This window comes from Apus apus, chromosome 2 (assembly GCF_020740795.1).
Source record: "Apus apus isolate bApuApu2 chromosome 2, bApuApu2.pri.cur, whole genome shotgun sequence".
NCBI lineage: Eukaryota > Metazoa > Chordata > Aves > Apodiformes > Apodidae > Apus > Apus apus.
The window spans coordinates 136,727,352-136,750,716 of NC_067283.1; the positions used below are offsets into that span (position 1 = coordinate 136,727,352).

The 23,365-nt window shown below is 36.0% G+C and overlaps 1 protein-coding gene across 50 annotated transcripts in view; it reads left to right on the top strand.

Annotated features, from left to right (window-relative positions):
- The window catches only part of RIMS2 (regulating synaptic membrane exocytosis 2), a 470,125-nt gene that overhangs the window by 314,166 nt on the left and 132,594 nt on the right, over window positions 1–23,365 (top strand). For 14 of the 50 annotated variants that reach the window (XM_051611522.1, XM_051611504.1, XM_051611510.1 and 11 more), the window contains 6 exons: window positions 8,330–8,395; window positions 10,716–10,778; window positions 17,337–17,408; window positions 18,905–19,084; window positions 20,125–20,234; window positions 21,049–21,081. In XM_051611522.1, the coding sequence (XP_051467482.1) occupies window positions 8,330–8,395; window positions 10,716–10,778; window positions 17,337–17,408; window positions 18,905–19,084; window positions 20,125–20,234; window positions 21,049–21,081 (524 nt within the window). The remainder of the gene's footprint in view (window positions 1–8,329; window positions 8,396–10,715; window positions 10,779–17,336; window positions 17,409–18,904; window positions 19,085–20,124; window positions 20,235–21,048; window positions 21,082–23,365) is intronic. The other 36 variants (XM_051611532.1, XM_051611539.1, XM_051611527.1 and 33 more) reach the window with 10 other exon arrangements.

Sequence of the window (23,365 nt, forward strand, 5' to 3'; positions counted from 1 at the left end):
ATTATCAGTTTTTTAGCAATTCTAATGACTTTGTACTTGTCATACATTTAATTTAAAATGGAGGATAGTATTATTGCCAATGATAAAATGTGTTATTTAAATTACAATCAGATAATACACTGGAAAAAGCTGACTATCAGAACAGATAAACTCAAATAGGATCACAAAAGTTTCTTGTGTCAACTGACTTTGATTAATGCAGGCTCTAAGAGTGGAACAAAAAGTCTTGCTTTGCATTTAGAAATATTTATGGGTGTTCCATAAACACAAGATTGTCAGGACATAATAGCACTCCAGTACTTCATCCTTTCAACAGAAATACTTGGTAGTCAACTTCCCACTCTAATATGGAAGCTGGAATGTTAAACAAATTGTGGGACCTGGTTGCAATGAAGGTTGGATTAGTTTATCTTCTAATACCTCATCTTTACTATTGAATAAATATCCCAAGCAGTAACAACTAGGTTAAACTACCCTTGCACAGTAAGAGCAGAGTAAGAAAGGTATGACATGGATGGCTCAAGTGAGGCACTTAATGTGTTTTTGCAAGAAATTTGAGGTGTTAATTCCAGGTTTGCATTTAAATAATTTAAAAGTGTATTCATGTGGATATAGCCTGGGAATGTCATCATGTCGTGGTGAGAATATGCTAGTATGCAGTTGCTTGCCATCATCATGCATAGCACAGCTGCTGTCAGGTAAACTACATTTTTTATTTAGTTGTTCTTCCTGTTGGTGGGCATATCAAATTTTAAGAACATGATGGAATTAGTTTTTAATGCTTCTTGGCAGTGTGCAGGTTGCCAGGCTGTTATGGGTAGACTGCTTTTGGTACTTAGGTCTGGGCATTAGTTTAAGAAGCCTAATACTTTTTGCAGCCTGCAATGTATCTCTATGAGTATTTTCTTAATAGCTTGTCCTTCTTAGGATCTCATCTTTGTATTTTCAGAATATGTGTCAAATTTGGCCCTGCTGAATTGTTTACAGCTCCTTATTCTTGTAATAAACTGCAAAGTTTAAATTGCATGATCAGGGACTGAAGTTAGAAGATTTTTATAGTGGTGACTATGATCTTGCATTTCTTGGACAAGAAGTGAGTGCAAAGATCTCTTGTACTATATATAATTAATGTAATGCATTTATAAGGGATATTTATGTGTGGCTGATGATAGAGTTTATCCGTATGCAAAAGAGGCAAAAATAATAAGTGTAGCTACCAGAAACAATGTATTTGACTACTTGAAACTCATTAGTTACAAGCAAATCAAGATAAAAGAAGCCAAAGTGGAGAATAAACATGAGTTTTTCCAAGTTTCTTGTAAAATATGTTTAGACCTGCAATGTGGACTTTTCTGACAGGACATTCCTTTAAAATACCCCAGAGCAGGGACTCCTTTGCATTCTAATAATTCCTTGTAAATTGGAAGCAAAACCTATTTTCAAAACTATTTTTTCTGTATTACATGGATATATTTACACTAAAAAAGAAGTAACTTCTTTCTGGTTTTGATAACTGGTAAATCTCTAGTACTGTAACAAATGGAACTATATTTAAAATATATACATTTTGAGATATTTTCAAAATACAAACAGAAGATAAATACCTTGGTTTTATTATTTTGAAATGCATGCATTTTATTTTTTGGCTTTTTCTGTTACAGATTTCATATTTCTTCATTAATTATTTAAATAATAGCAAGGCTTTAATCTAAAGTAACCTTTTATCACAATATGACAAGCATTAGGAAATGGGAAAGTTCTGGAGCTGGCTATGTGAGGACTGATTTCCCAATGGTGGTAGCCTTTCAGACAGACTAGGTAAACCTAGATAATAACCTGCCTTCAAGCAAGAGAACAGGAAGCCTGACTTCTTGAGATTGCTTTCAGACAAAGAGTTATATATTTTTTTCTCCTAAATGAAATAATATATGGCATACCAAAGCTATCTGTTTGATCCATAATCTCCTGCTGTCTTCTCAGAATAGATGTGCGAATCATCTAGATCATTTTACCTTTAGAATTTTATATCAGATTTCTAATTTTATTAGTAATTTCAGTGGTCTATACAATGCTTTTGTAGCTTTTGTATTCTCAGATTTTTGTCTTCTGTGCTGTGATGTGTCTCATTCCTTCTCCATCTTATTGTCTCATATTTGTATTTTTTTTTCTGTCATCTACTTAGTCATTATGTTACTTTACCTCGTTCCCGGTACACCGAGTCCACAGATCACCATTACAGAGATGCCAGGTATATGTTTTTCTGTGTGACTCTGTGTGGATAATGCATGTACTTCCATGTACCTACAAGTCCACTTTTGTTTTTTTTGTAGTCTGCGTATAGTGATAGCAAGCTTAGAAGTGTAGAGTTAATATCAGCATTAGCTTTCTTAAAATAGTATGTAGACAAACTCTAGATAATGCTTCATGTCGTTCACTTTTCAAACATTGTTTCACTGCCAGTAGATGGCACACATCCTTCTAATGTCTTTAAAAAGACAATAAAGAAAATTATTTAAATAGACAAACACAAATTCTTGCTAATACTGTTTTCCATGTACAGAATGTCATACATGTATGACTGTCAAGGGTTACAACAGATAAAACTGGAGTGTGATACCTTTCTCATAGTCTGAACTGCCAGCCAATACACCTTAATTTTTAAAAGTAGTTTTATGAAATTCACCAAAGTTCCATCTGAGTTTTGTTCCAATGTTTTGTTCTGTTGCTGACATTGCTTGCTTTTCATGTTGTTTTGTCCCCATTTCATCTTTGTGTTGCTTTTCACTGCATTGTGTTTTGGCAGCCAGGATCACGCAATGTATCCTCTGCTTTGTGAAGATGCAATCAGATTACTTCGCTCCCGTAAGATGTGCCGTACCTATTCTGAGGGTGCTTACTGTGATCTTGAGAGGTATAATTGTTGTGGAGCATAACATTAGCTCTGCCAGTTATCCTTTGACAGCACTGTTTGGTTTCCAAACATGCAATCTTTGTTTGAGTGATAAACACATACACTGGCAATGTTTTATAATACTCTTAGAGTATGTATGCATCCAAACCTGACTACTCAGAACTACGGGCAAATCCCAAGAGAAGCTCAATAGCTTCATAGAAGTAATTTTCATAACTTATATCGATGTTATATGTGTCTTTGTGTAATGTTTGGTTTTTTTCCGAAAATTTTCAAATTGCTTGTAGTACTTACTATTCTCTAAAACAATGAGGAAAAGTCTCTGTACTTCAAAGTACACAGAAATAGAGGCTTTCTGAAATCTTACACTTTTCATAACTGAAAAATAGAGTGAAAAGTAAAAGTAAAAATCTTATATTGTATATATTTTTAGAGTGCTTATTCTGTAGTTTATTCCTACTTTTATGCATTCACAATGCCTGCGTGTGATTACAGAACATCAGAGTTCCTATTTCTATATTAAATATATGGCAGAAAGAAGTTGAACCCATAATAATTTATATTAAATTATTATAGTTTAAATACAGTGGGTTTTAAGAGATGTAAAAAGACCTCCTGGTAGTGCTGTGATTATGGTATTTTCAGAAATATTGCAAAACAGTAAAAAGTCTACGTGGCTGCATACAAATAGGAATAAGGGTATAAATCTTATAAACTGTGAGCAAATAAGGAAGTGGTGGCTTCAGATCTCAAACAGCAGATATAATAGTTGGTTTGGCTATTCTTTTACAAGAGGGACCATGTAAAGTTTTCCATTGCAAGAATCAAAGATCTCTTGCTATATTAACTTCACAGGTTCCTCTGAGAAAGTCATTAAGGTTTGCTCTGGATTCAGATCATATAAAACTATATTTTTAGTAAGTGTAAAATGAATTTTGAATGCAGAAACAAAACAGAATCTGAAGCTTTTGTAGTACCATAGAAATATTCCTTCCAAAGAAATACTGCTTTATAAAAATTCTCCAAAGCTATAGTATAATAGACTTTACAACCTTTAGAACTCAGTTAAACGTTTGGTTTGAAATTATGTTCTTTAACAAGAAGCCTACTACAAAGAAAGTGTACAAATAGGTTGGTCCTTTTGTAGAAACTTAAGTAAGGAGAGGGAATTTGTGTTTGTTTGCTGAAAATATGTAATTATATGTGCTCATACATAAGTTAATTCAATAGTTCATTTTTATATACTGTTTCTTGCCTTAGTTATATACTCACATTTGCATTAGTTTATCTGAACCTATTTCAGATTACCAGTTGGTTATGTGACTACTCAGATATTGCTGCAAGTAGGAGCTAGAATCTAGAATCATAGAATCATGTCATGGAAGGGACCTCTAAAGGTCATCTAATCCAACCCCCCTACAATAAGCAGGGACATCTACTAAAGCAGATTGATCAGAGCCCCATCAAGTCTGGCCTAAATTGTCTTCAGGGAGGGGGCAACCTGTTCCAGGGATCCATCACTTTCATATTAAAGAACTTTTTCCTAATGTCCAACCTAAATCTACACTTTTCTAGCTTGAAACCATTCCCCTGTGTCCTATCATTACATGCCCTAGTGAACAGGTCTTCCCAGCATTCTTATAGGCCCCTTTCAGATATTGGAAGGTCACTATAAGGTCACCCCAGAGTCTTCTGTTCTTCAGGCTGAACAACCCGAACTCCCTTGGCCTGTCTTCATAAGAAAGGTGCTTCAGCACTCTGATAATTTTTGTTGCCTTCTGGACACACTAAAACAGGTCCATATTCTTCTTGTGTTGGGGGCTCCACATCTGAATACAGTACTCCAGGTGAGGTCTCACCTTGGCAGAGTAGAGGGGCAGAATCACCTCTCTCGATCTGCTGGCCACACTTCTTTTGATGCAGCCCAGGATGTGGTTGGCCTCCTGGGCTGCAATTGCACATTGGTAGATCATGTCCTGCTTCTCATCCTCAAGTACCCCTGGGTGTTTTTCCACAGGGTTGCTCTCTAGCATGTCTTCCCCCAGCCTGTATTCATATCTCTGGTTGCCCTGGCCCAGGTGCAGGACCCTGCACTTGGCCTTGTTGCACCTCATGAGATTCACCTGGGCCCACTTCTGCAGTTTGTCCAGGTCCCTCTGGATGGCATCCCATCTCTCTGGCATATTGACCACACCACCCAGGTTGGTGTCATCTGCAAACTTGCTGAGGGTGTTCTCAGTGCTGCTGTCAATATAGTTAATAAATATTAAACAACACTGGACCCAGTACGGAACCCTGAGGGACACCACTTGTCACTGTTTTCTGTCTGGACATCAAGCCATTGACCACTACCCTCTGGATGTGACCATCCAGCTAGTTCCTTATTCACTGAACAGTCCACCCATCAAACCCGTATCTCTCCAACTTAGAGAGAAGGATCTTGTGGGGGACCATGTCCAATAACACATCACCTTGGGTAGGGCTCTCAATTTCTTGTCCTAAGAAGTCGCTGAGGGACTCCAGGAGTCTCCTGGATTGCCTGCAGCTTGCCATGCTACTTTTCCAACAGATGTTGGGGTGGTTGAAATCCCCCAGCAGAATGAGAGCCTGTGATCGCAATGTCTTCTCAAGCTGGAGTGAGAAGGTTTCATTGATGGGCTCCACTTGATCAGGCAGCCTGTAATAGACTCCAACCAGAAGACTCCCTTTGTTGTACCAATTCCTAATTCCTGCCCATAAGCTTTTGACCTGCTCATGGCTATTCTTTAGGGAGGACTCTTCACACTCTATCCACTTCTCTACATAGAAGGCAACACCTCCACCCCTTCTTCCTCTCCCATCCCTTTTGAACAGCTTGTAGCCATCGATAGTGACACTCTAGTCACAGGATTCATCTCACCAAGTTTCCATAACTGCCACTGTGTCATAGCTTTCTGCAGCACAGTAGCTTCCAGCTTCTCCTGTTTGTTGCCCATGCTGTGTGCATTGGCATAGAGGCACTTCAGCTGGGCTGCTAGCCATGTCACCTTCTTAGAGAACTCCTTTATTCCTCAAATCGTTTCATGGATGCTATTCTGCTTTCTCTAATTACCTCAGGAGGCCCTGGCTTATCTCTGTAAGACTTTGCCTGTGCTGCAGTGTCCACAGAGTGCTTTGGGGCAACAGGTTGAAGGCCCTTACTATCACCCCATCCTTCCAACCCTGGCATATCTTCCTGCCGCTTGTCACAGACAATCTTGATATGATTATCCCCGTCCCGCTTCACATCTAGTTTAAAGCCCTGTCAATCAGCCCTGCAATCTCCTGTGCAAAGACCCTCTTCCCTCTTTGAGAAAGGTGTCTCCTGTTTGATGCCAGCATTCCTGGTGCCATGTAGGCCATCCCATTATAAAAAAAAAACAAACACAAAAATCTTGCCAGTGATACAAGCCATGGAGCCAGGTGTTGACAGACTGGATCTTCCTGTTCCTTCTAGTGTCACTGCTTTCAACTAGAAGGAGAGAAGAAAAACATAACCTGTGTCCCAAAGTCTCTCATTAATCAGCCCAATGCCCTTAAGTTTCTCTTGTTTGTAAACTACTATTTGCTACTTCCTCTCCATCCACATGGAAAATCAGTAGTGGGTAGTAATCTGTGGACCGCACTAATCTAGGAAGTTTTCTAGTAGTGTCCTTAATCTGGGCTCCAGGGAGACAGCAGACCTCCCCGTGAGGAGGGTCTATGTGGCATATCGGACCCTCTGTTTCCCTCAGAACAGAGTCGTCCACAAGCAGAAGCCTTCTTTTTTTCCTTTAGTATGTTGTGATGATGCCAGCAGTAGGCCTGCCTGCCTGTGTATGCAACTCTGGTGTAGCTTGCCTATTGCCCCCATCCTCATTCAGCTGTTTCTTCTCAACCAGAGCCTTGTACCTATTTCTCAGAGGCACCTGGGGGGGTGGTGAGGTGAGCAAGAGGGGATTTTGCCTGCTGCTCTTACCACGAACTTGCTTCCACTTGCTCTTTTCATTTAGGCTTCTGCCTTTGGCCTGACAGGAGCAGGATACAGAGGCCCCTTGATGCTGAGTGCTCTCTGATGGGTGCTCCCATCCCTGTTTAAAGGAGGGCAGAACCTGGCACCACCAGTCTATCTCCACTTCAGTGTCTCTAATGCTCCTCAACCTTTTGACCTCCTCGCGCAGCTCTGCCACCAGGCCGAGCAGATGGTCCACCTGTTCACAGTGGATGCAGTAATTCTCATTACTGCCACTTGTTGCCAGAGCAAGGCTCTGGCACTGCTTGCAGACTGTGACCTGGGCAGCTGCATGTTTCTGTGGGAGTTCTGTCTGGGTTGCTACATCCGTTCTGGTGAAAGTTGGAGCCACTGCCTTCCACCAGGTGGAGACCATGGTGGAGCTCTCCTACTGCCTTTCTTCTCACTCTTTGTTGTCTCAGTTAACGCTCATCTGAGAGAGCACCAAACACTAGCTAAGATACCTCTGGAGCCAAGAGGGGAGCTGTGTCCTCCCTGCACGCCCTGCTTGTGCAAACTGCTGCAAACATTTTTCTGCATGCTCCAGCATTTAGTGAGGAGTCTCAGCTGGGACGATGTGGGTGACCTGCAGGCAAATATGTTATACAGGCACATCAGTCAAAATGAGTTGCCTTCTTTGTTATCCATGGCTCTTTTCATTGTTTATCTTGTAGTCATGCACAGCCAGCCCATTATATCTTGTAGTCTCCTCTAGCAGTTTTTTTCTCTCCCCGGCTCCTCAGAGTGACTACATTTGTGTCAGTTACTGTTTATCACATTTGATGGTCTTTAGTTCATCAGTTCTAGGACACATTTACATTATCAAAACCCTTAATTTCTGAGTTCATTCTTGGGCTATGACGCTTGTAATTTTGTCTTCATGTGTAATTCTCCGTTCTTGAAGAAGTCTGTTTCCTTCCCAAAGGAAATGGAGACAGCATTGCCAAGTTACTTATTCCATCATATGCCTAAGAAAGACAACAGGCAAACATGCAGCTCCAGTGACTTCAGTGCCCTTTGGACCCTGGGCTTTGTCAAGAGCACCCTGCAGCTCAATACCCCACGCCGGTTTTCCTTGACTCTCTAATGTGGTAGTCGGCATGGTGGCACTAGTTGGTATCAATTCACACTGCTGTAGCTACTCAGATTGAACATCTAGAAGACATCATGGCTGGACACATAGGGCTTTGCTTACTCTTTTGTTTATATCCCCTGATTCGCAATCCTACAGAGTTATACAAGGTAGTTTAAAATTATATATTAATATGTATGTTCAGAATACACTGCTGAACTGTAGATAAATATGCTCTGTGTTAAACACTGTCTTAATAACACAGTGAGGGAAAACACAATTAAGAAAGCACTCTTTAAAATGTCTGAAATATCTGTGCTGTTTATTCCATATTCAGGAGGACTAGGCAGGAGAGAAGAGTGCCTAATTCATATTATGACGACACAACCTATACTCCTGAAAGGTATTTTAATTTATATAGTAAAAATAGATTAAGTTCAGTAATACTTTTTTTTTTTTCTGAACTGTAGTCTAAAATTTTTTATTGTCCTAGACTATTTATATTTAAATTTACAGTGCACTTCATGCAGTATTTCTCTAAATACAGAAAAACTAATTCTATAGATTAAAATACCTCATTTTCCTTTAGCCCTCCATTAACTTTGGAATTTTTTTTGAGCGTAGTTCTTAACTTGAAATTTTTTTATTCATTAGATGTGAGTACAAATCTGATTAGTGCAGAGGCGCTAAGTACAACTGAAAGTTTTTTCCCCGCTTAACTGCAGCATATTTCTAATGGCTAACCTTTTCAGTCACTAGGAGTAATTACAGGACAATTTCTTGCCCGTACTGACTTATAAAAGGACTAACTTAATGCCTTCAATTTTATTTTGGGTGCACACTGTGCTAGGACCAAAAGTATGATTGTCCTTCCTAAATATTAATACACATATAATGTATCACTGTGAACGTAACTACAATCTGAAGACTTTTGTAGTGTCTCTGGAAGTAGTTATTTGATAGCACCATTTCATGCTTAAAGAGCTAGGAAAAGCCCAAAAAGAAGGAAACTTGAAGAAAGAAGGAAATTGATGTTCCTTTGTTCCTTTTCATTTGTGCAATTAGATCTTTTATATTTCTCTGCCCATTTTTAAGTCAGTGATTTTTGCCTACAGTATGGGAGCAGGTAAAGGAGGCATTATTTTCTAAATTGTAACAATAATATTTGGATGTATTTTATTGCTACTAATAAATACGCTCATATTTAACAAAAACTAAAGTGCACTGCAATTTTAAAATAATGCTTATGTATTTATGGTGTCTATAATAAGGTACCTCCACAGATGGATTTTGCTTAAAGGACTGGATTCAATTTTAGGGTTATGGATTATCAAGGAGAGTGTAAAGTTATTCTCCAGCTGTATCCTAATTTAGATGGAACTAAATCTAAATATAATCTAAAAGTAAATTAGATTAAACTAAAGTAAATTTAATCCAGTCATTTATCTGTCTACACATTATGCAAAAAAGGGCCATTCTTTATACCATCCAATTTGGTAAAGGAGAAGGAAGAGCCCCTGAATGACATTAGCATATACAGCACCCTATACTGTCTTCCCTCAACATAATGACCAGTATATGTAGGGTTATTTATTTTGTAAACAAATTGCAAAACCACAGATTCTGAAATCTGAGACGTTTGGAAAAAAATAGAGTCAAGCAAAACGTACTGCTGTAATTCCCATGAGCGTAGTCATGAAAACCTTTGGATAAGTGCATTCGAGCCATTAAAAAGTTCATCCTGCAGACTTTGGCTAACATTTCCAGTACAGACAAAGGAATATTTATATCCAAGTTGGTAATATGGTGGTTCCTCAGTCTTTTCTGAAAATCCCTGCCTTGCTTCTCACTCACTGTCATGTGGAAAACATTGAATAGTGGGACTGTTGTGGTTCCAAGGCTTTACCCAAGCAAGATCCAGAAAAAAAAAACACTTCAGAGATCCAGTTGAAACTCATTAAAAAAAAATTGGGTGATTTGTATATATTCTTAGTATACCGGTGTAAGGGCACATACATGAATAGTGTATCCCTTACTTTCTGAAATGAAAGCAGCTTTTTCATCCTGTTAATTCTTTTCTCAGTGGTTCTACTTAAGATAAAATATTTCTACATGTATTTTAAGTTGTCTTCATGTGATTTGCAGTACCTGGAAGAATGCTACAGGTATAAAACGTAATTAGTTTTCATTTGATCTGGGTGAAGTGAGTTTTCTTCTGCTTCTTAAATAACTGTAAAAAACAACTACCCTATCAAATAGAAAAAAAACAGAACTTTGGAAAAGTTAGATATTTGAAGTTAAAAGAAGTATTTAAAATTATTGCTACATGGAGTTTTATTTTTATTAATGTTAAATCTACACAATTACTTTTTAATTATTCCACAAAATCAATAGCCATTGAAAATATGAAGACTTTTGTGTAAGAAAAGATAAGGGATCAGTTAGTCTTTATGGAACTGAAATTTATGGCTAAATTCTTGATGAAAATAAAGGGGAAATACACTGAAAATTATACAGGCAAAATTAAACATAGGGTTTTTTTTAATTAAAAAGATATGGGTGTCTTTATAGCTGAGAGAAACTAGGAAATATTCAAAATTATCTGGAAACATTTGGAAAACAACCCATTTTACTGAGAAGTGGTCATGTCGTATGAATTAGAATGTTATTAATAATGCGTATGATTCTTTATAACATTTCTTTATTTTAACTGCATTGTAAAGGTGGTACAATGGTGCAAGTTCATGGGCAGATCATGTAGTCAATGGTTCAGCTGAAAATTATGGGTAAGTAAAGAGTGTAGTGTTACAGATATAGCTAAATTATATTTATAATATTTATAATGATTTAATTTCCAATTGTACCAAAGTTATTTCTAATAAATGCATTTTTCTTGATGTCTTTTTTGACTCAGGACTAAAGCACATTAATGTGCTAGTCTTTTTTTCAAGATTAAGCTGTTTTATTCAGTTACAAATAGAAAAAGAACATTATATTTGTTTGAAGTATTTTTAAAACATATTCACACTGTTCAGGGCTGCTTTAATGAAAAAAGGGCTTTTTGACTGATAATACCCGCCTACATTCACAGTGTTGGGGAATGTGTCTTGGAAATCTAATACTTTTTTACTATTAGAAATAATTCCAGTCTAACCCGTCTTCCTGTGTGACTGATGCATAACCCATGCGCTGTGAACCTGCAACCTTCAGCTCTTCCCAGCTGGAGCTGGCTCCTGATCTAGGGAGCACCCAGATTTTCCTTGCTGTTAGTTCTTTGACTTTATTGTTTCTCCCTCATTTTCTTACTGCTTTTGCAACATTTTTCTTCTTTACTTTTACTTCCTTGGTAAACATGCATATGCTGTGGGTCCAAAATGCTGCTAAATCCTGAAGTTCTTAAGTGAAACTCCCACAGAGTTACTGGGAATTTTTTCCTTGATGAAGACTGAGTTGCAAAACTCTCTCTCAAAAGTATTTATTGTGAAAATATACAAAATAACACTAATATTGCTGTCTCAAATGCTGTAATTTTGTGCATACAAATCTTAACATGTAAATTGTGCATGAATACTACTTATTAGTAAATTAATCACTGACTATACTTTGAAATTTGTATATCTATTTCTTCTATTGTGGTTATACAAGTCCATATATCTCTCTGGAGAAGTAATTGTGTACCTAAAACAGTTTACTGGAAAGCTATTAGACTATAGTCAGTTCAGTATAACAAACCATAGAAAATCATACTATATATGTTGAAAACAGAGGATATGTATATAAAAGGGATTAATCACAGTTCACCTGAAGTCTTAAGGCTATTTAAATAAATCTGTGATTCATGTTTGTCCTGTATAAATTGGGTAACACAGAAATTCTATTTAAGGAATTCAGAGACTGAGGAGAACAGTGTAAGCAAAGCTTTTGGTTTCAGTTTTGATAGACACATTAAATAGTTGTGGTTTACTTCACTTGACATAGATTTACTACTGTATAGATACTAACATAGGTAAATATCAGGGGGAAAAAAACAGACTTGTAACTTGAAAAAAAAAAGTTACTTGTTAGTACTCTCTGTCTCCATTTAAATTTAGCTCCAGAAAGCTGTGGGAAAAGAAATAAAACATAAGAACGTTTGTTGTGAGCTATGTAGACCATAAGACGTAGAACATACTCTAATAGAATGAAGACTACTGAGGTGGATCAGATTCTGTTAAGATTTGGGTTTACAGTATGTCTTTAGCAGTAACAGTATGCTATTTCACTAATTCACAATTTAAAAGCTTAACAGATAACAAAGTCTTTCATGCCTCTTTATCTTGGAATGATCTGATACAAATCCTGACCTTATCAAGTGACAAAACCTTTATTAACTTCAGTGGGGTCAGAATTACAGGGTCTGTTGCCAAAAGGCAAGAAGATAGAGAAACACATATCTGCAGTATTGATCTCTGTTTCTGATCATTTACTAATTAAATGTCTGCTGTATTATTTATATTTTTAAATGTTACTGGGAAAAAAGAGGCCAACTAAATAAAGTGAGCCACATTTAAAAAAAAGTGATATTTAAGACCTCAGGAAAAAATCCCACGAAAACTCCAAGAACCAAGTACATTTAAAGCTTTGCAGTTAGTAATGCACTGTACAAAGGCATAATTTGGTACATGCTTTATTTAAGCCTACAACTGATTTACTTGATTCATCAATAGTCTTAGTGCTCTGCTGAGTGGCATTTGAATATTCAGGCTCTACTAGGAAATGCTTCTAATTGCTTCTCTCTTAAGCTTCTCCAGGCATTACCACTTACTCTTCCATCATGAAATGCATGTTCACTAAAGCCCATGAATGTTCCTGTCATTTATTACATTATGATACCATATTCAGTTTGAGTGGGTGAAATTTTGTGTTCTGAAACAGGGAAAAGATGTGTAATAAAGTTAAAATATAAAGCTGAAACTCATACTTTGGAAGATTTCTAATACTTTTATTAAAATTTAGATTATTTTATTGGAGATTATTGCAGCAGTATATTCAGTTACAAAACCGAGCTGAAGCGAGGGGTGGAGGTTTTCAGCTATCTTTGAGAATTTTGAGTTCCCAGCTTGTGGATGCTAATCAGTTTCATAGTGAACTTCAGTGAGTCACCTCATGAAGACAGAGAGATATGTTCTGGCAGTGTGATTCTTTAATATTTGTCAATTAAGGGTCTATATTAAAGGTGCTGAAAGTTGGAAGTGGTGAAATACAAAGTACTGTAAAAGGCGACAGGCTATATAAATCAAAACATATGTTACAAGTACCAGAAACAATAATGTAAAACCAAACACCTAGCATATTGCATTACAGCAAGAATCTGCCTAAGTTGCAGACTTTTAAGTGAGTAGTGAAGGAATACCTCTAAAAATTCCATCTTTTAGGCACAGAATAAAAAGGCTAGCACAAGCTAAATAAATTAAGACATTAAGGCAACAGCTATGTTGCTTGCATTTGTTGGTTCATCTCTGTGTAAGTAAGAGGTTACCTGCAAGGTTCATTTTTTGAGAAATCAGCTTTGAGTAAAATACTGGAAACTTATTCTTAAACTAGTTAAATTTAACTAGTAAAGTGAAATTAGTATTATTAGTAGCTCATTTGCTGTGTTTGCTTTCATTTGAATGCATTTACAAATACTGTTAACTGGAATCTAAGAATCATTTTTCACAAAAAAAAACATCTGCCACTTCTTTTTGTTTCATGTTGAGATATTTTTTGAAAAAGAGATTGCTTACATATTTTTGGTATTTTCCCTTCAAATGTACGAGTTGCTCTTCTGGTCCTCCAAAATGCAAAAAATTGAGTATGATTTTAGATATAAAGATATTAAATATTTCTTCACATCATCTCAGTCTTAATTGTTCCAGGATTGACAATACTTGTTGGTTTTATTGATACTTGATTGTAATATCTAGCATAAAGCTCTGACTGCATCCATAGAATGATAAACAAATTGGAAAGAACCTTGAAAAACAATCTGGTCAAACTCCCTACTTAAAGCAGGGCTTTGCTATTTTTCAGGAAATCTATCAATGATGAAACTTATTTTGGAGAGTAATTCTCTGGATATAGCTATGGAGAGTAATTCTCTCTCTCTATATATATATATATATATATGTGTGTGCTTTCTTTAAGCATTTTTGTAACTATACCATGCCATCGTGAGTTAGCACGATTAAATATGTATACAACAGATTCACCAAAGTGACTGCAATGCCATGTACAGATACCTAAGCAAGCTGTAAGCAACTGAGTTTCTGTAGCTGTAATAGTCTGAGCATAGCAGTGTGCAGCAAAATGTGCCTGGGATCATGACTGATTTTTCTGCTTTGTCTGCTTAGTTTGCTAGTAGAAAAGTAGTACAGATAGCGGCATGTTACAGTTTAGTCATGCCTGTGACTGTTGTGTAGTTGCCACATGCACCACCAGTGTAATGTGCATGTGGATTGACCAGATGAGTGTGTGCATGTATGTGCATAGATATATATAGTGCATATATATAAAGCATGATAGAATATTACTGCAGAAAAAAAATATTGTTTTGCTTCCTATTTTTTTGTTTTGCAAGCATACATAAAAGCATTATGTTCTTGGTTTTTTAAAACTATAGCAGCTTATAATTTTATATTACGTTTCTATATAGGAATAGATGAGTGATTTGGTGAGCTATCCAGTCACCAGTTTATCTAGATATTTGGCAGTACTGTGCTCCTTCCCATTTTCCATTACCCTATTTATGACTCAAATTTAAGTTTGCTTGGTACTAGAAATCTCAGTTGTTTGTAGACATGCTTATCTATGTTATGCTAACAGAGGATCTTGTGTCTGTGACTAAACAGCAAAGTTCCTATAGCTAGTAGAAGAATTACATGTCCAAGGATTGAAATCCAGCAGCCATCCACAGACACTGACAGGTATTGCCATTGTATATTAACAAGAGTTTGTAATGATGACAATTAGATAATGTATCACTGCATTTTTCTTGTTCTGTGCTCAGTGTTTCTAGATGGAAAAATATGTGCTAGGAGCTGAACTGTAGTGTTCTGTAATCCTACAGCAGTTCTATTTTTATTTCTTCAGTTTTTTGTTACAAGAACAAACTAGTACTAAAATTATGATTGGCATTATCTCATAGCTTGCATTTTTAGTCTTGCACACAATAAAAGAATTTAACATGAGCTTTCAAATAAATTATGTTCACTTGTTTTCAGGAGAAAAAAAATAATTATATCATAAACTGTTGTGATTACTTACTGTTTAAAAGTGTTCATCGTTTATAAGGCTTTATCCATACAGAACTCTGGATCAGTTAATGTATTCATTTTTTGAAAATTCTCCTTTTCATTTGTTAAGGAAAGTAACAAATCTGAAAAAAAAAGTTAGAAATGGTTATTTTCTGCACTGGGAAAAGAATTAGCTTTTCAAGTTTCCAGAGTATGAATTTAGAACAATGGAGCTAAAACAATAGTTAAAAAATTATGTTGTAGCACTTTTGGTTATATACTGTAGTTGCTAGAAGTTACAGTGATACCTACATAGTATGGGATTCTGATTCTAGTTTTTAATGGGTTTGGAATATAGAAATAGATCATTAATACTCTCAGAGCTTTCTGCATGGTGGCTTACAGAGAGCTCAGACAGTTTCAGTGTAATAGGTGTGCTTGGTTAAGAAGCAAAACAGTTGCTGCTGTACTCTTTCCTCAGCGTAGGGAGAGTTGTGCCCACAGTCTTCTGGATTTTGAGAGGGGAATAGGCAACCTACCCTGTATGTTATCCTTAGCAAAAACAGAAGGACTCCAAGATAGACAGTACTAAATGGAGGAAGTGACTATTTGACATTCCTTTAACTGTGTTTTTTATAATGAAAAGTCTGCCAGCAGAGATAAACAGTTCTAGCATGCATTAAAATATTAGTTGGATGTTGAATAATTAAACTTATTTCCTTCTTTAAAAATGAGTAATTCATATTATATGAATTATAATGAAAAAGGAGGAAACTTTCATCTAGAAAACTTAGGAGCATAATATCACAAGAACTGTGAACAATGAACTTCTGTTTTTAAGTTGTTGAAGTGTTTTAAAAACTTGCCCTCCATTCCTGAGTTGTGATTTTAATGTGTAGTGAGTGGTAGGTGAGGAGCTTCACTGTCCAAGCAGACTGCAAGAGTGATATTTTTTCTAGAAAAAAGACTGTTCATTTCTGAAGATCTGGATCATATAGCACATGTGGACCAAAAAAATGTAGAGGCAAAGAACAGACAGTAAAATTTCCTATGTATATGATCTAAAACCACACAGTTGAACTTTCAAGTGGAGGACTGTCAGTATGCTGGTATAGCCCTCCATTTGTTGCTGTGGGTACTAAGAGGTTTGTAGGATGTAGCCTCTATCTTGAGGGTAACAACTCAGTTTTCAAATCCTTTAGTCAACAACAAAAAAAAAAAGCCAAAAATTCATCTAAAAGCACAAGGTTAACTGCCAAAATCCATGTTTTCCTTCACTTCTGGGAACTGGTCGTTCTTCCACTTAAAGTAAATGCCAGCTGCAGATTTTGACAAACTGAATATTAACTATTTAATATTAAATTTCTGACCCCTTTATCTATTAGTGGTTATCTATAGTGGCTCCATGATGCTCTGCAGAATACAAAACCTGCCCACTAAGCCATTAGTATTGATCCTAATGGTCAAAATGCCTCCCTGCCTTCTAGTACAGGCAATAGGCCAAATCCCTAACATCCTAAAAAATACTTTTAATACTGCAGCTAAAGAGAATGAGGCCTTAAGAGTAACAAGTGACAGAGGCTAAGAGGCTTAACTTCTCATGAAGTATTTATAAGAATTATGTGGTTGCTACTTACCTGTTCCTCTGTATGTCCTACTGGCTGTTGTAAGGAGAGAGAAATAGAAAATTGGATGGTACCTCTCACCGTATTGCCCAGTTGCTGCTGCTCCAATAGTTCCCAAATCACTGGCAGGAGAAGTGTTGTTCTAGCTCACTGTGTGTGATAGACCCAAAGAAGCAGCTTTCTGTGGGCTCACTGATTTTCTTAAATATATGGGCTAAAAAGGTAGGGATGGGTTGTCTGGACCTTGATCATGTTCTCTTTTATAATTTGTTGAATATAGGAATATTTTTCTTGGAATTTAGTCCCATAGTCTATCCCTGTAGTAATTTTTTCAACCACCATGCAGATGGCTGACACCTTGCTCACATTCCTTAGCGCTGAAACCTCTCTTAAACAAATACCTAAACTAAACAACATTCATATCAAGGCTAAGGTTATGTTTCTTTGTCTATCCACAATGTAAAAGAAGCGAGACAGTGGATGTTTTTGCTGATGAAGCTTCCCATTCAGAAACAGAACTGATAGAAGAAGAAGTGAGGTAATTATGTTGTGGTTTTGTGCCAGGCTCATTGTACTTTTCCTCCAATCTTTAGTGCCTCAGCTTATAATTACTGTTGTGTGTCTCACTGTTTTGTGTTTGCTTGTTAGGAGCTTATATACATAGGCTCATGGTGAATGGTATTATTCTGAACCTGTCTGTAGCAACTGCTTCATATGTTCTAGGAGTCCAATTATTACCTCATGGAAGGCCTGAAGAAACATTAATTTTAATGAATCTTTTATCAAACTTTTCAGCAAAGTTATCCACCTTAGAGACAGCTATGCTCAGTCTCAGTATGGTTTTTAGACATAAAATGCTAGTAATAACGTAAGACTCTTCATAATGAGGCTGTGGTGTGTCTCTCTCTTTTTGATACTAATTAAATTTTGGATTCTTGTTACACTTAATTATCATCCAGTCACTCTTTGTATTACCAACTTAGTTGTAAAATGCATGACATAGCTCAAGGAAAAGTCCTGAAGGGTACACGTTCCCTATTTGTATTTTATAGCTGTTCAGTTACTCAAGATGAGGTACAGGGAGTGTGAATTTAATTAGTAGCTCCATCAGAGTATAGATTGTACTTTTTAAATTACCTTGATTTTATGTGGTTTAGGATATTACTAGCAAATATTACTCCTTGCAAACAGACCAATTACATTGTGAAAAAAGGTGGGGCTTGATAAATTTCTGAAAGTAATGGCGTTTTTAGCTGCCTAAGATAGTAGAAAACCAGACTGCTTGATCAAGAATTTCTCATTTACTCAGTCCAATTTCTCCCCACTGCATCTCTAATGGTAATTTTTTCCATTGTTGTTTTTGGCACAGTTCTTTTGGCTGTGGTTAAAATATTATTCTTTTGTATATTATTATGAATCAAACTTTGTCAAGTTGGTGGAACATCTGCAAGTACTAGTGATGTTATAGATTTTCATCTGACTACAGTTGGAGCACCATGTATGAATCCACCACTATAGCCTAGCCTGTATTTGGACAGATATCCTGAGTCTAATAATAGTTCAAATGCTATATGTTAATTAGAACATCTGGAACATGGACTTTCCTACAAACCAGAGTACTACCTCTAAAGATAATGCAGTCTGTAAAAATCCAGTCATGTGAGTAAAAATATTCAACTAAAATGCACAATTGAGTCCTTAGCTTTAGTGAGACTTCATATTATGTCAGCTATTCTTCTTCTCCAAGGTTGATGTATTAATTAATAAAATAATTGTCAGGAAACAGACTATTGCATGGATAGTCATTACTAAGACATTGGAAACATTTCAGCTCATTCGCCAAGAGGATGGAGCAAGCCAAATCATACATGTATAAAAAACCTGTATGTTATCAAGAAGCGAACTCAGAAAATTTACACTCCCAAAAAACGTACACCGTAAAGTGATTTGCTCCAAACCAGTATTATGCAACATATTTTATAATTAACAGAAAAGTCAAAGGTCAACTGAGCTGCTTTTTGACTAACATTACAGGAATTGTGAAGCAGCAGATAGACAGCCATATCAAAGATCCAGATCAACAGAGCAACGTCCTATGCTAGAGCGGACCAGCTCCCGCTCCCGATCCACAGAGCGTCCTGACTCAAACCTCATCAGGTCGATGCCTTCATTAATGACTGGAAGATCTGCCCCTCCTTCACCTGCCTTACCGAGGTGAAACAGACAAATCAATCAGACTAATCCCCTTCTGCCCCGCCAGTTCACCATTTTTTTTCCCAGTAGCTGATTGGTATCGCCTCATCCTTAGCCGATCACTAGTAGCAATAGATACTAACCCTTTCAGTGCCAATACACTATTTATATTCTACTCCGGATATAATGGTGTGGCTGCCATTGCAAATTGTTTGCTAACAGTACTTAACTACATTTGTTTGTGATTTCTCATTTATCAGGAATCCTGGATGGTTTCCCACATAAAGCACCTCATAACTTTCATATGCTTCTCTTACAGAATGAGAATTTTTTTGTGTTTATCAGACATCGCTTGTGGAACAACCATCATAACAACATCAAATGAAACTATTTTTTTTAATTGAAAAAAAAAAAGTTTCTTTAAATGGACTGTACTAACTTTGTCTACTAATTGCCATTGTAACCACCATTTGCTCTGACTGCATTTTACTGTGCCATAGTCTGTATTGTTCCTGTTTTAGTGCTATCCTTTACTGATTGACAGTTGGAAGATTTCAATACATTACTCTTAGCTTAAATAAACATAATACAGTAAAAAGATGAATACATTTTGGTCCAGCTGATGTTCACTAAAGCCTCTCCTTATTTTAGAGCTGCAGAATACATTCTTTTGTTTTCTGAGAGTTAGAGTTAGTAGCATCAAATCCCCAGTGAGAGAGTAAAATACCAGGGACTTTTCTCAGTTTATTACTTTCTTTAGACAAATCCCTGTAATTTCATTGCCCATTAACAGTAATTTAACCAAAACCAAGCTGAGTAAAGATTGTTGAATTTGACCTGTGGATAATTTTATGTGTATGTGGGTATGATATCCATACGCACATGACTATACACACAATACATTTTTCTGGCTTGACAGTGCAAACAAACATCTTATGGATGTTCAGCCTTAGTTTGGCTCTTCTTCCAAAGCCTACTTAGTCACGTTATCAGTTCTTGATGGTATTAAGGATGAATTTGTTGTTTAATGGCTGTGGTTTGTTTTGATATGTGTCTCATAGGTCACATCCTCGAACTGGGTCTGTTCAGACAAGTCCATCAAGCACTCCAGTAGTAGGGCGAAGGGGCAGGCAGTTACCGCAGCTCCCACCAAAGGGGACGTTGGAGAGAAGTAAGTTTATGGTTTTCTCCTTAACGACGTTGCAAAATTGCTGATGAAAGTAAATGACATTTATTATTTTCTTTTGGCATTACAGTTGAAATCTTGAGTGTTGTGTACAGTATTAGAATTCAACAGTAGTATTGCATTTTATACTGTATTTTCATCTGTTTTAATATCTATAATATTCTTGACTGAAATCAGCAGTGCAATATTCATCAACACTGCATTACACATGAAACAAGATGGAATAAATATTAGCATTATCCTGTTCCTTTTGAATTCAATAGGTGTTTTGTCACTGACTTCAACAGGCACAGGAAATGATTTTTTTTTAATGTTGTTTAGTGATAAAACTCTGGCTCTTTTGGAAGTTAGCAGCATAGCTAGTCACTTGGAGTGTATTACTGATTGCTAATATAAAACCTCTGCATTTTGAAGCAGGAAGAACCAGAGAGGTAATAATCTTTAAAACAGGAAATTTCAGCAAGGTATTTAATGATTTGTGTTTCACTGAGACTAATTTTGCTTATCTTTAATGTCTTACAAAAGCACTGGTAAACGGAGACATCTCTCCAAATGTTTAGAAACAGAGGTATATAAATACATTTTTGATAGCAAATACATTTTCACTCTTCCATTTCTGATAAATAGATGTGCTGTGCAAAATCAGTCTAAATGGCCATATACACTCCTTTTTTTCAATCCTTCTTAAGATGTATATTGTATCTTTTATAAAACTTCTGTTGTTTTTAACCCCTGTGCTTTGGTTCCTTTTTTTTTATTTTATTTGTTTGTTCTTTTGTGTTTTTGTCACCTTCCCTAGACAATGGAGACAAGGAGATAGAATCTTATGAAGGTCTGTACATAAAGGAGGGTTTGTTTTTCAACTGAAAGCCTTTTTGAAAGGCTGTATAGGGAAAAATAAACCCAACTGCAATTGATGTTACTTTATTGCACAGACATAGCCAGAATTATTGTCTTAATTATTTAGTCTTTTTTTATGTATTCAGATCTGTGGCTTACAAGTTGTAAAGGGTTCAGCATGAAAAAGACAGTATAAATAACACTATTTAAATATGATCATCATTAGAAAAGCACCCAGGCATGTACCCGTTTTAAAATACCTAGGATTTACGAATCAACAGTTAATGTATGTATGTATGTACTTTTCAGGATGAGCACTTCAGGCACATATTTAAATTTAGGCATCTGAGGCTGTTTAACATGTTTACTGTTAGCCATGCATTTAACAGAGCAATGTTTTTATTGCAAATACATTGTAATGTTACACAGTTGCTGAATTACTAGGTAATTTTCAAATAATATAGGAGAAAAAATTAATTCAATCGAGTTAATCTTTCAAAAAGTTGTAGTACTTTTGCTTAAAAATAAATCTTATTGTATTTTTTTACCAGTAAGATAATTTGATTTGTTTAATAGCAAGTCACAAGATATCAATTGCAGTCCTTGGTTATACCACTGAGGGTCTATCTGTAGTATTACTGTTTCTGTCTCATCAGACTTTTTAATTTAGTATTTACAATGTTTACAGTGTTTATTTCCATTTTGGAAACAAATCTTCATGAAAAGAAAACTCTTGTTTTCTCAGATCATCACCCTAGTATACTCATTTCTTTGTCGTCTTGTGTGTTGTGAAATGCTTATATGAAATACAGTCTAGACTTTCCAGGACATAGTCACAGCTGATCACATACTGTTTGCTGTCAGTGCTGTGTATACTTTCATGTTTTACCACTCTTCCCTGCTCTTTGCTTAGTATATCTATTTAGACTGTAAGCTCTTTAGGGCAGCAGTTGTGAGGTAGTGCATATTTCTGCTGTGTCTGATTAAGGAGGGTAGCAGTCTTCTATATAGAGAAAGATAATAAATACAATAACATAATTATTTTTATAGGAGTGCTAGAATTGTTTGCTCTGGTAAGTACTGCTGGGACTGAAGAAAGTCTATTTGTTTTTACTTGAAGCCTGAGTAATATTTTCCTTTACCTCTGTCTAAAGTAGTCCTTTGAAAAATCTGAGTTTATGGAATATTGTCAAATCCAGAGATACTGGAGTTTTAATATACAATCAAAGCATCATCAATGATTCAAATACAGTAACTAGACACATTTCATGTTGAACTTTACAGATATAAAGGTGGTAAACACAGTAGTTAATAGTGTAATCCATAGATACAGCTTTTACATAGTATTCTATATAATTTTCTGTCTTGAATTAAGAGTCCATATTCTAATAACTATGTAGTTCTATTTTGAGGCTTTTCCTAATTGTCTTTAGCATTTTCTAATACTTTTCTTTAAGGAGAATAATAGTTTTCTTTAGAAGTAATAATGCTGTACAAGAACAACAGATTACCTAACTTCTGTCAGTGACAGAACATGATTATGATTAATAGCAATTTTTTACTGTGGAGAATTTAATTTTACAAAAAGTTATTTTAAACAAAAGAAGTTCAGGAGAAGCAAAAATTCTTATTATAGTAGAATGGGTTTCTGTTACTATTTAACAAATAAAACAATAAGTAAAGCTGAAAAATTTATAGACATCTGAGTAGATTTTTGTATGTTGTTATGTGTCCTGGTGATAATAAAAACAGTTGTGTGTTGTTGGGAAGGTTATATGACCCCACTGGAGAATGTCATTGTCACAAAGCAGCCCTTTCTATTCGAAGAAAAGAGTTAGCAGAAGACAAAAAGGAACTGGAAGTCACCTCAGTTTTGTAAAAGAGAAAAACTTCTATGTTTGTAACTCCTACAGTAGTCTCATTTAGCCTGTATAGATTTGAATAATCTGTATTTGCTACAGAGTTAAAAATTTTTCCCATTTCTTAAAGTGTAGTAGAATTGCAGAGACTGAAGTAGCTATAAGGGTGTAATTGGCAGTTTGGGAGATTTTTTGCTCCAGTGCAACACAAGTATAATGATGAATGTGTTGGGCTTATGGTTGTATGACTACAACTGGACAGGAAGGAGTCTACAGGAAAAAAACCCTCTAGGTAACTGTTTTCAAAATTAGGAAAACTTAAAGGACATCGGTTTAGGATATATATACTTCAGTTTATGTTTGTTTCAAGAAATCTAGCTGTGAGTAGCTATGAAGGCCCATTCCTAACTGTAGTGT